At 42.2% G+C, this 13,878-nt stretch overlaps 1 protein-coding gene across 1 annotated transcript; it reads right to left on the bottom strand.

The window, feature by feature from the left end:
- Window positions 1-364: 364 nt before the first annotated feature.
- On the bottom strand, window positions 365-6,668 carry LOC139753500 (neurogenin-1-like). The gene is made up of 2 exons (XM_071670127.1): window positions 6,587-6,668; window positions 365-5,516 (listed from the first exon to the last, which is right to left on the bottom strand). Exon 2 carries the CDS (start codon window positions 3,532-3,534, stop codon window positions 2,746-2,748), a length of 789 nt encoding a protein of 262 aa, XP_071526228.1. The 5' UTR covers window positions 3,535-5,516; window positions 6,587-6,668; the 3' UTR covers window positions 365-2,745.
- Between the last annotated feature and the right edge of the window lie 7,210 nt (window positions 6,669-13,878).

Below are 13,878 nucleotides of genomic sequence, written 5' to 3'. Positions count from 1 at the left end.
GAATATATATTTTACGTATAGATATTCACACGACCAGAAAAACAGTCACCTGACACACACACACACACACACACACACACACACACACACACACACACACACACACACACACACATATACACACACAAACAAACGAGAATAGTGAAGGAGACGGACTGTCTGCTGACAAACATTAAGATAGTTTTCAAGTATATGGATAAGGAAATATTCAACAAGCTGTTCTTCTCTTAAATGAAGCCAGAACTAGAATATGCTTCCCATGTTTGGTCATCGCAGCGAAGGAGGCACGAAGAATTAAAAGAGGTCAGACACCAAACTTAAGTAATTTGAGGTAAGGATCATTTTCAAAGCACGTCTTCATCATTACCCGCATTTATTACAAAAGACTAATACATAGAAAAAGACTTGTTGAACAACTAACATATGTACAACACAGTAAACTCAGCTATCAAGAAATGTACAATTAACAGTTTACTGTCACAAACAAGAAAACACAAGACTTCCGCTGGAGAGTTACATAATCTGACGTGAAGTTGTGATCTACAACACTATTTTTTGTACTTCTGGCACAACCTTGTCTCCACATGGGCACCACAACTTTGCCCTTTTATGGGCACCATAACCTTGTATTCACATGTGCACTATAAGTTTGTTTTTGCATGAGCACAACAACCTTGTCTTCACATGGGCATCACAACCTTGTCCTTACATGATCACCATAACATTGTTTCCACATGGGCACCACAACCTTGTCTTCACATGTGCACCAAGACCTTTTCTTCACTTGAACCTCAACCACATTATGTCATCACTTAAGTTCGTGCTACATACCATCAAAACACACTATACTCCTAGAATACAAAATAACATTAATCTTAAAGATCTAATTCTATCAAAACTTATAAAAATCTTTTGTATAGAGCAAATACATCGATGATCTATTTTTCTGTAAAACAGTATAATGTGTGTATATCATCCATGGAAAGGGGAGCTTAACTTCCTTCTAAATATGCTTGCAAAACAGTGACACATGACAACAGAGATGCAGTATATAGAAAATGTATCAGTGGAGGCACTTACTGTGTCCCAACTCAGGGAAGACGTATGGGATCATCGCCTGTCATTAATCATTTAACGTCTCGTTTAATGTGATTATGAGTTTGTTCATCTCAAGTCTGCATGACAAATTGTTATTAAACCTAGGATGATCATCTCCTAACACTGTGTGGAGTACACAACCATTTGCCGTGGCCACATTCTTAATGGAATAGAAATATTAGATATAAAATACTTTATAGATTACAGAAGATCCTACAATGTGTAGAGGTCTAATTCATGACTTCGGCAAGTTCAGAGCTACTTAGAATATTGAATGAAATTTTCAGACGGCACTTAAGACTTAGACTAGAATCACTGGTACAGATGAACATAGTCTGGGAGGCGTTGGTTCACTCTTAGTTCATGAACAAGCGAGGGTAGAGTGCATCGCCCTGACTTCATCTTTATAGCCTCCTCATTAATATTGTACATCATGTACAATTAATTTATTAACACAGTTCTCCATACTTAGCCACACACAAGTCCAAAGTAGAGGCTTTTATATTCAGTTTAAAATATACTATATATATACTGAAATATACTGTATGAACATTCTGCCTCCTAACGTTTTAACAGAGTCATTTTCGGTTCTATCTGTGTGTTGTATTAAGTCTTGTGTTGACAAGTAGCTTACAGAAGCTCTACGTGTGATGCAATATTTCAGTACGTGGCTCACAGCCGGTGTGACCCATATGTCCGGACCGGCCTGTAGAGAGCTCCAGCCGTCGCTGTACAGATGTGAGACGCTCTGGTCACCTCCTCGGCTTACCACTCCTTACTAACCACTTTCGACACGTAAAATGGTAATGCCTCCTTATGTTATGCAGACGAAGCAACTGCTCTACGCTTCACAGCTGGAAACACTATCGCGTTTATTAAACATTTTCGATTCCTTAGTTCAGACATCGTACGATCAAGAAATAATCAAGTGGAAAGAATTTCCAAAACTCTTCATTACACACTGTGTTAGATATCCCAAGTTACTGGATACGACACTAGATCTGGGTCACAGCACCGCCTTCACCACTCGTATGACCATTGGTCACTGCCCGTCACACTGTTGCTCCAAACGTGAGCACCCTTACCAGGGGAACAAGCCGGGCCAGTCCAGCACCCAAGGAACGCCATTACTCTAATTTGATATGTTCTGGTTCGACTGTGTCCGGTGTGTGCTGGGTGGAGAGTGACGTAGCAACAGGAAGATGGAGGGATATATAGAGGACAGAGATAGAGAGTAACAGATACGCAAGATGCAAAGAAAAATATTGATTGATAAAGATTACAAACGTAATGGAACAGAGCGAGAAGAGTATGACAAACCATACTGTCATGTTGGGAGGTAATATAATTTACACCAAAAACATCTTCCACAGACATGAGACCTTACCACAACTTTGCTGGTCATGAACTTTAAATGTTGATATGACCAAGATCAGCTACCTTGATAAAGAGCTTTACACACATTCTTGTCTAACTTGGACTGGCGTAAGTAAAATGCATAATGATTTACATTAAGAAATAATACTTCACAAATATTGCAACAATAAGTTTAAATGAACATGATAAACATGGCACATATCAAGGAACACACATTAAAAAAAAAGAGGGAACGATATTAGATTCTCGAAATCCTCAAGAGCCTGGTACCTAAGACTCCAGCGGTAGGGCCTCTCCTTCAGGGGCCAGAAGGAGAGCGAAAGGGTCGGCCTCCGGTAACGCAGGAATGTCGTCGAAGGCGTCTAGAGTGTCCTCGAAGACGCAGGAGTCGTCGGACAAGAGGTCACTGAGATCGCTGCTGCTGCTGCTGCCAAGGGAGCCCCGGGCCAGGGCAGGAGAGGTATTGGAGGAGGTTGATGGGGAGGTGGAGGAGGTCGAACTCTGGAGGTGGACGACATGGGTTGAGTAGTGTGAGCTGAGGGTGTGAGAAGCTGGCGGAGGAAGTTGCCTTCCCATAGAAACGTCGGCCATTTGCAGGCCATCGAAGAAGGAAATATCCCCAGGATGCCCGTCTTCCAGGATATGTGAGAGCGCCCTGATGTAGTTGACGGCGAGCTTGAGTGTAGTAATCTTGGTCATAGCCGCGGCTGCTCGACGGCTGCAGAAGTCTGGCAGGACTCGGCGCAGTGTCTCAAAGGCGTCGTTGATTTCCTTCATGCGATGACGCTCACGGGCGTTAGCTGTCTTTCTCCTGTACTTGGATAGCGGCGGAGGCCTGTTCTTCGGCGTCTTGGATTCTCCTAGTGACAGATCCTCTCGGCTTCTCTCTAGCTGTAGTCTCCTGATTACCGTGCGGGGCCGAAGCCCATACTTCTCTGCTATTCTGGCGGGTCGTCGCTGACCGCGGTTGTTGTTGTTGTCTGTACAGGACGACATCTTGTCGTTCTGATTCGGTCTGGGGAGGAACTCCTCCATATCTACATCTTCTCTGTCGATCATTTCTAGAGATAGATTCTCATTCGACCACTACAAGAACACAATTTTTTTAATCACAACCTGTCACTGTTTTAAAGTCAAAAAGTCTCACAAGGGAGGGAGCAAAGCGTGTAAATGCTTCCTCACACAACACACATTTGTGGTGTACAGCAGACTCAGTCATGAGATAACTCACAGCCCAGACAACAGAAAGGCGAGGGTCATGTGTGGAGGTCTGCTGCCACTGTTGGGGTGTGTATGGAGGTGTCCTGCCACTGTTACCATCTCAGTAGTAGTCTATATTCCTGGTACCTGACCTTACCATCGTATGGCAAAGCGTCGCTGCGCGACTCGCACTTATTGTCGTTGATAATGTTAAAGGAGGCAGCAGACCTCAAGAGCGACAATTAGTCCACAAACTTCTTGTCACCGTCACTGGCGAGGCTTTTGAAGAAAAGACTATATAGCCTTTGGTCGGTGGAGGAAACGAACTTGTAGACATATTATCTTAACACTATATTTTTTCTCTGTCTATGATTTGATTTTGCGTTTTGGAAGTTATGTGCATAAGTTAACCTGCGATGTTGTTATAACCAAGAACACCGACAAGTAGTGATGGACAACCGCAGCCGTAGATGTGCAGCCTTCCCAGGTGACAACGGGGTTATCTATGTCGCCCACTGGTTATTGTGAGTGATGCTATCACAGCTCTGATATAGCCCTGGTTCTGTTGGCTTTACCATGATTATACAGTCTTTCCAGACCTAACATCTCCCCACCATCCAAGAAAACTCCGTAGAACACTATTGAGGATTTAAACATTTACTTTGAAATTAATACCTTTGTTGCTTTTTGTCATTAGCATGTTTATGGGCTACAGCCGGCAAGACTTCTTTATCTAATTGTGCCAGAGGCCCACAGTGCCACTGGGTGTCCACGTACAATGATAAGTTTCGATTATCAAGTCACGTGAAGTTGGTGCTGGTGGCGAGAACAGCAGTGGGTATAACTCGAGTGTTGTTCAAGGCCTAACACTGAAAGCTTCAACATTAAGTTCACTTTTCATCGCTTGGAATTCATCATTTCTTTATTTCATTATGGTTCACTGTAGGTACGGTTTCCTCGTTCCAAAACACTCTACTAGTGGTCAGTGGAATTTTCTTGTAACTCACTATATACACTCGCACCCGGCAGTGATTCTTGGGTCGTCCTCCTCCGACAGTGGTGAAGACTCCTGAGGGAGTTGAGGATCAATTTCAGATATCTGGTTTTCAAGAAGAAATCTGAAATGCGTTTGTAGGGATTCTGGTAATTTTCAAAATGTTTTGCAATTGGGCCGCCCTTGCTCAGAGCAGCGGAAGGGGACGATCAGGAGGACAGTGGCGCTCCTTCTGCCAGAGCTCGTTCCGAAAACAAATCACTTTAGCCACTGTTTGCAAGACTACAGTACTGGTGACTCAACAAGACTCTCTCACCAACCACCTTACCACTGATTCCTACACTCTACGTGCACTCATCACTCCCGCCACCAATCGAAACTCGCCTGTTGGTGTGAATACTTGTAGAAGAGTGTCAGAAGCGAACACTGGTTCTAACAGCACATCGAGGGAACTGAGTTGCTCGCCCAAGCTGTGATTCTGACTACCAGATGTTTTGTTAGCGTTGTGATCCCGGCCTGGTGACCGGGTAAATCCGTTAGAGCGAGCGGGTGCCAACGGAAGGCTCCTAGAGTGGCCTAGTGCATAAGGCTGCAATGCTCCGAGGGGGACTGCTTGTGTAAGCTGGTGCCTGAAGGTAGGCCGATAAAGGGTCTTGGTGCTTGGAAGAGACTGCTAGTGTGACCTTGCTTTCGCTTCTGGAAGAAAGTGGTAGGCGGTCTGGCTCCAGGGATAGACTGCGAGAGAGGCCTGGCACCTGGTAGATGCTACTGAAGCAGCCTGGTGCCTGGACGAGTCTTCCACACGGCGTCAGTCTGTTCTCGAGGGCGACTGGAACTTGTCTCCCTCCTGCAAAAGGCAAAAAATATTTGGTTATCATAATTACTGGAAAATATTCTGTTTAGCTCCTACTTAAAGAGATCTGATGGTTACTGATGGAATATTTCTATCATATATATATATATATATATATATATATATATATATATATATATATATATATATATATATATATATATATATATATATATATATATATATATATATATCATCAGGACCCCTTTTTCAGAGGCTTCTGCCGCTCTAGGGATGTGCGAGGTACCGCCATGAACAAACTGCAAAGGGCCGTATCTGCTTACAGCTATTCTCCAACTGTTAAATGCAATGCACTGAAACCGCAGCACCATATCCACAACCACGCGCCACAGATCTTTCCCTAGTTTTTCCCTGACGTATCACATGCACCTGGTTCAGTCCACTGAGAGCATGTCGACCCGTATACGCCACATCGTTCCAATTCACTCTGTCCCTTGCAAGCTACTCTTGTGCTCAGCCCCGTATTGCTCAAATTCTTTTTCACTCCATCCTTCCAGCTCCAATTTGGTCTCCACGTTCTTCTTGTTCCTTCCAAGCATAATATCATCTTTGTCAACCTTTCCTCACTCATTTTCTCCATATGTCCAAGCCATTTCAGCACACCCTTTTCAGCTCTCTCTCTCTCTCTCTCTCTCTCTCTCTCTCTCTCTCTCTCTCTCTCTCTCTCTCTCTCTCTCTCTCTCTCTCTCTCTCTCTCTCTCTCACATGCACACACACACACAATATATATATATATATATATATATATATATATATATATATATATATATATATATATATATATATATATATATATATATATATATATATATATATATATATATATATATATATATATATATATATATATATACCTGAGAGGAATTTAGCCACTTCGTAAAATCATCTAAAGGATTTCGATCAAATTGTGTGTGTGTGTATATATATATATATATATATATATATATATATATATATATATATATATATATATATATTCCTTAACAATGGCAAATATAAAGCAGGACAACATCATTCAGTAACCAGTCAGAAGTGTACCATACCTGTAAAGCAAACGTTTGCGACAGGCCACGAGGGCCCCAGAGTTCAAGGTTTTACGTCTTCCCTGATCGAGGGCACAGCGACCACTGATCCTCTCGCTCGCTCTCCTCAGGAACCAGGCGCTAGTGCCCAGAACTTTGACGTCATGACCACACACCTGAATTCCTTAACAACCTTATGAAACTACTGCCACTGATCTTTCACCGGATATGAAAGCCTATAATACTCTATCAGACAGTGTTTAGTAGCGGGCATGTTTTGTAGTACATATCTCATGTAGATATGAAGATTAAAGTGTTGGTGAACGTAAGACTCCGCGAAATATTATGTTCGATAAGAGAAGACGGTTTGGCTATGGAACGCGATTTAGAAAGACTCCGACGGTGGCTCTTACTGATACCCAGGATGGTATTGCTGTTAATATACTTCCAGATCATACGTAAAATCATGTCAAGTGAGTCGCACATGAGATGACAATCAGAAAGGTTCTGAAAGTTAGCGTCTTCCTCACAGACTCATGATCATGATATTTAGTGGTGGGGACTTCACTTAAAGAGGGTATTCAGAGAGCGAGCCTTTAAAATTAAGTTGCTGAAATTTAAAGAGGAAATTCTTTCCATCGATAACCAGTGTTTTTGAGAGCTCATACCTCGAGCTTCGACGTTGTTACTCCTTGTAATAGTTTGCAGGTTCGTTTTTTTATTGGTGTTTAGTAGTGGAAAGAGAAAGGGGTTGAACGGAGGAGGGTACACTCGAGGAATAAAAGATAACTATTGACTAAATAGATGAGCGATGCAGGTTTTACTGGGGTGCGGGAGTGATTTCCTTGATACGTATTTTTGGGCCCATAGTTGTACACCCTGGGAGATTGGGCGTTTGTATGTAGTTACGTTGTTGCTTGCTGGTTTAGGAAGAAAATTTAGCATGGCAAGCAAAGCATTGTTTGTTACGTACATCGATGGTTAGCTCGAGCTTCACTCAGCGTTTTGAGACTACGTGGAAGTCGGGTGTATTCCATATTAGTACCGCTGTTGGGGTCTTGTATATACCAGTAGTTTGGGTCTCCGTTGTCTTCTTGTCTCAGCCATACATTCTATGCTGCTTCCCTTAAGCATGTAGCTATTGGTCTTAAGTTGCTGATGTTGTTCTCCCGTGTTATGTATGGAAAGTTGTTTATCGCATGTGAAGAATCCTAGATTTATTTAATTCCCCTTTGTTGCCTTAGCGTGCGTGAGTTGAAGGCGATATACATATATATATATATATATATATATATATATATATATATATATATATATATATATATATATATATATATAGAGCCAGGTGAGGATATTCCCTCAAAGGCCCAGTCCTCTGTTCTTAACGCTACCGCGGGAAATAGCAAACGCAAACGCGGGAGACAGCGACAAAGCAAAAAAAAAAAAAAAAAAAAAAAATATATATATATATATATATATATATATATATATATATATATATATATATATATATATGTATGAACACGAGGAAAATTAAACACGATAAGTTCCCAAGTGCACTTTCGTGTAATGATCACAACGTCAGAGGAGATACAAGAATGGGAGAGAAGACATAGAACAATCAATTGATATACATGGAAGAAACGTAGCTAAAACGCCTTTCGTAAACACATTTTTACAGTGGCGTATGTACTACACATCTCATTAGAAGTATTCTATGTGAAGACATGACACGGGCGGCGAGAGTTAACTTCACGGAGCAGCCTCGTGTGAGAGACAGTGTCGCAGTCTCATCTGACCCTCAACAAGAGGACGCCACAACGATCAAAAGAAGAGGACGCCAAAGAGAGCTGGAGATACTGAGCAGGTTGAGTAGCTTCAACGACAACAAGGAGTGAGCTGGGAAGCCTGGCTTGTTCAGTTGCGCCCCTGCCGACGACCCTCGGCCCCTACCGAGCGCGGCCCCCCTTCGTCCGACAAACTCGCCCGCCACAAGCAACTCCCACCGCTTAACGACTCACCATATCCTTCCCCGCCCATCTGTGCTGATCAAGGTATCAGCACGCCTGATGGACGCCTCGAGCACCTTGCATCTCTAAATTTTGACGTCATCTGACGTAAGAGTTCCCTCTAATTACCACTATTTTTCTTTTTTACCTTCTGATATCCTTACTCTACAAATGTAATAACTTTCTTTGACTATCTAAATCTCGGTCATAGGCAGGGAAATCCTCTCATCGTCAGGCTGAGGTCCCATACTTAGGAGACATTATTACCATAAGGAATGGGTGAAAATTTCAAGATGAAAAACCTATGTAAACAATAGAGAAAGGGTAAGAGTACACTGACATTTGCGTGAACAATCTTATCTTGGATGAAAAGAAAAAAAACGCTGTTCCTTATAGTGCCATCACAGCGTGTGCTCGCTACTCCTGCCCTGCGTCAAGGATTGTTTGTATCAAGGACTATCCTGCGTTTACAGTATATAAGTTTCCCGTGTGTGGTGGCATATATATTCATTATCACTCAGCTCAACATGACAGAGTTGATTCATCATCGTTTCAGTTTATGTTCCTTACGGCATTACGTATTTGCAGTTCAGAGTTTATTGATGATAAGTTTGAGAAGATGTATTCTATTGGATCCAGGTTAAAGTATCGTAGATATTCCATTGCTAAATACCCTAAGTTGGCAAAGAAATCATTTTATAGAGTTGATCCCAAACTTCCCCTTGACACCAAGAACCTTTTAGTTCTCCCTTTTGGTAATAATTTTACTTTAATTCCCATGTTGCTTAAATCCTTTAATATAAATGTTGCCTTCAGCAACAACAATACTATGAAGAATATCCTAATCAGGAACTCACCAGAAAGTTTTGCGGGATGTACCTATGGAGTGCCATGTAGAAATTGTACTGTATTATGTTGGTCAGACTGGTAGGATCTTTCTGTTCGACTCAAGCTACATAAATATAGTATAAGAACAGGACAAGAATCAAATGCTTTGTTTAATCGTGTTGAAAATCATGATAATTCTATTGAGTGATCGGGACCTGAACATACAGGAGGGCGAGAGGCGTGCAAGGAATGGGGTGAATTGCAACGATGTGGTATATTGGGGTCAACGAGCCGTCATTAGACTGAACCAGGGCATGTGAAACGTCGAGGGTAAACTATGAAAAGGTCTGTGGAGCCTGGATGTAGACAGGGAGCTGGTTTCGGTGCAGTACACATGACAGCTAAAGACTGAGTGTGAACGAATGTAGCCTTTTTGTATGTTTTCCTGACGCTATCTCGCTGAAACGGGGGGTAACAATGCAGTTTCTTGTGGGTCAGGATGGCGACGGAAATGGAATGAAGGCAAGTATGAAAATGTATGTACATGTGTATATATGTATATGTCCGTGGATATGTATTTATATGTGAATATGTATGTATATGTATGTATTTGTGTACATGTTGATATGTATGTGTTTGTGTATGTATATGTTCGTATATAAGCGTGTGTGTGTATGTGCATATAAGTGGACGGGTCTGTTTTCTGGCACAACCTCACTGACGCGGGTCTCCCACTTCTCGTTCCCTCCACCTCTGACACATATATCCTCTTTGTCAATCCTTCCTCACTCATTATCTCCATGTGACCAAACCATTTCAAAACACCCTCTTCTGCTCTCTCAACCACCCTCTTTTTATTACCACACATCTCTCTTACCTTTTCATTACTTACTCGATCAAACCACTTCACACCACATATTGTCCTCAAACATCTCACTTCCGTAACACATCCACCCTCCTCCGCACAACTCTATCTATAGCCCACGCCTCGCAATCATATAACACTTGATGGAACCACTATTCCTTCAAACATATCCATTTTTGCTCTCCGAGATAATGCTCTTGCCTTCCACACATTTTTCAACGCTCCCAGAACTTTCGCCCCCCTCCCCCACCCTATGATTCACTTCCGCTTCCATGGTTCCATCCGCTGCCAAATCCACTCCCAGATATCTATAACACTTCTTCCAGTTTTCCTCCAATCAAACTTACTTCCCAGTAGACTTGTCCCTCAACCCTACTGTACCTAATAACCTTGCTCTTATTTACTTTTACTCTCAGCTTTCTTCTTTCACACACTTTACCAAACTCAGTCACCAGCTTCTGCAGTTTCTCACCCAAATCTATATTTATTTACAATACTTAGTCGCTGTCTCCCGCGTTAGCGCAAGGAAACAGACGAAAGAATGGCCCAACCCACCCACATACACATGTATATACATAAACGCCCTCACAGCACATATACATACCTATACATTTCAACGTATACATACATATACATACACAGACATGGTGGAAAGGATCACAATATTGCGCGTGATCAAGATATTCCTATGAGTCCACGTGTTTCATTTTCCCCGTGGACCCGTAGGAATACACAGACATATACAGATATACACAATTATATATATATATATATATATATATATATATATATATATATATATATACATACATTGAGATGAATAGGTATGTATATTTGCGGGTGTGGACGTGTATGTGTATGTGGGTGGGTTGGGCCATTCTTTCGTCTGTTTCCTTGCGCCACCTCGCCAACGCGGGAGACAGCGACATAGCAAAATAAATATGATAAATATATATATGCGTGTCGTAGAAGGCGACTAAAAGGGAAGGGAGCGGGGGGCTGGAAATCCTCCCCTCTCATTTTTCTATTTTAATTTTCCAAAAGAAGGAACAGAGAAGGGGGCCAGGTGAGGGTATTCCCTCAAAGGCCCAGTCCTCTGTTCTTAACGCTACCTCGTTATCGCGGGAAATGGCGAATAGTATAAAAAAAAATATATATATATATATATATATATATATATATATATATATATATATATATATATATATATATATATATATATATATATATATATATATATATATATATTATCCCTGGGGATAGGGGAGAAAATACTTCCCACGTATTCCCTGCGTGTCGTAGAAGGCGACTAAAAGGGGAGGGAGAGGGTGGCTGGAAATCCTCCCCTCTCGTTTTTTTTTTTTAATTTTCCAAAAGAAGGAACAGAGAAGGGGGCCAGGTGAGGATTTTCCCTCTAAGGCCCAGTCCTCTGTTCTTAACGCTACCTCGCAAACGCGGGAAATGGCGAATAGTATGAAAAAAAAATATTATTTATATATTTTTTTTATTATACTTTGTCGCTGTCTCCCGCGTTTGCGAGGTAGCGCAAGGAAACAGACGAAAGAAATGGCCCAACCCCCCCCCCCCCTATACACATGTATATACATACGTCCACGCACGCAAATATACATACCTACACAGCTTTCCATGGTTTACCCCAGACGCTTCACATGCCTTGATTCAATCCACTGACAGCACGTCAACCCCGGTATACCACATCGCTCCAATTCACTCTATTCCTTGCCCTCCTTTCACCCTCCTGCATGTTCAGGCCCCGATCACACAAAGTCTTTTTCACTCCATCTTTCCACCTCCAATTTGGTCTCCCTCTTCTCCTCGTTCCCTCCACCTCCGACACATATATCCTCTTGGTCAATCTTTCCTCACTCATCCTCTCCATGTGCCCAAACCACTTCAAAACACCCTCTTCTGCTCTCTCAACCACGCTCTTTTTATTTCCACACATCTCTCTTACCCTTACGTTACTCACTCGATCAAACCACCTCACACCACACATTGTCCTCAAACATCTCATTTCCAGCACATCCATCCTCCTGCGCACAACTCTATCCATAGCCCACGCCTCGCAACCATACAACATTGTTGGAACCACTATTCCTTCAAACATACCCATTTCTGCTTTCCGAGATAATGTTCTCGACTTCCACACATTCTTCAAGGCCCCCAGAATTTTCGCCCCCTCCCCCACCCTATGATCCACTTCCGCTTCCATGGTTCCATCCGCTGCCAGATCCACTCCCAGATATCTAAAACACTTTACTTCCTCCAGTTTTTCTCCATTCAAACTCACCTCCCAATTGACTTGACCCTCAACCCTACTGTACCTAATAACCTTGCTCTTATTCACATTTACTCTTAACTTTCTTCTTCCACACACTTTACCAAACTCAGTCACCAGCTTCTGCAGTTTCTCACATGAATCAGCCACCAGCGCTGTATCATCAGCGAACAACAACTGACTCACTTCCCAAGCTCTCTCATCCCCAACAGACTTCATACTTGCCCCTCTTTCCAAAACTCTTGCATTTACCTCCCTAACAACCCCATCCATAAACAAATTAAACAACCATGGAGACATCACACACCCCTGCCGCAAACCTACATTCACTGAGAACCAATCACTTTCCTCTCTTCCTACACGTACACATGCCTTACATCCTCGATAAAAACTTTTCACTGCTTCTAACAACTTTCCTCCCACACCATATATTCTCAATACCTTCCACAGAGCATCTCTATCAGCTCTATCATATGCCTTCTCCAGATCCATAAAAGCTACATACAAATCCATTTGCTTTTCTAAGTATTTCTCACATACATTCTTCAAAGCAAACACCTGATCCACACATCCTCTACCACTTCTGAAACCAAACTGCTCTTCCCCAATCTGATGCTCTGTACATGCCTTCACCCTCTCAATCAATACCCTCCCATATAATTTACCAGGAATACTCAACAAACTTATACCTCTGTAATTTGAGCACTCACTCTTATCCCCTTTGCCTTTGTACAATGGCACTATGCACGCATTCCGCCAATCCTCAGGCACCTCACCATGAGTCATACATACATTAAATAACCTTACCAACCAGTCAACAATACAGTCACCCCCTTTTTTAATAAATTCCACTGCAATACCATCCAAACCTGCTGCCTTGCCGGCTTTCATCTTCCGCAAAGCTTTCACTACCTCTTCTCTGTTTACCAAATCATTTTCCCTAACCCTCTCACTTTGCACACCACCTCGACCAAAACACCCTATATCTGCCACTCTATCATCAAACACATTCAACAAACCTTCAAAATACTCACTCCATCTCCTTCTCACATCACCACTACTTGTTATCACCTCCCCATTTGCGCCCTTCACTGAAGTTCCCATTTGCTCCCTTGTCTTACGCACTTTATTTACCTCCTTCCAGAACATCTTTTTATTCTCCCTAAAATTTAATGATACTCTCTCATCCCAACTCTCATTTGCCCTTTTTTTCACCTCTTGCACCTTTCTCTTGACCTCCTGTCTCTTTCTTTTATACATCTCCCACTCAATTGCATTTTTTCCCTGCAAAAATCGTCCAAATGCCTCTCTC

This window comes from Panulirus ornatus, chromosome 14 (genome assembly GCF_036320965.1).
Source record: "Panulirus ornatus isolate Po-2019 chromosome 14, ASM3632096v1, whole genome shotgun sequence".
In the NCBI taxonomy this organism is placed as follows: Eukaryota; Metazoa; Arthropoda; class Malacostraca; order Decapoda; family Palinuridae; genus Panulirus; species Panulirus ornatus.
This window is presented reverse-complemented; position numbering and strand designations above follow the sequence as displayed.

Coding starts and splice junctions, on each gene's coding strand:
- LOC139753500 (XM_071670127.1), bottom strand. CDS start 3,534: ATGATCGACAGAGAAGATGTAGATATGGAGGAGTTCCTCCCCAGACCG.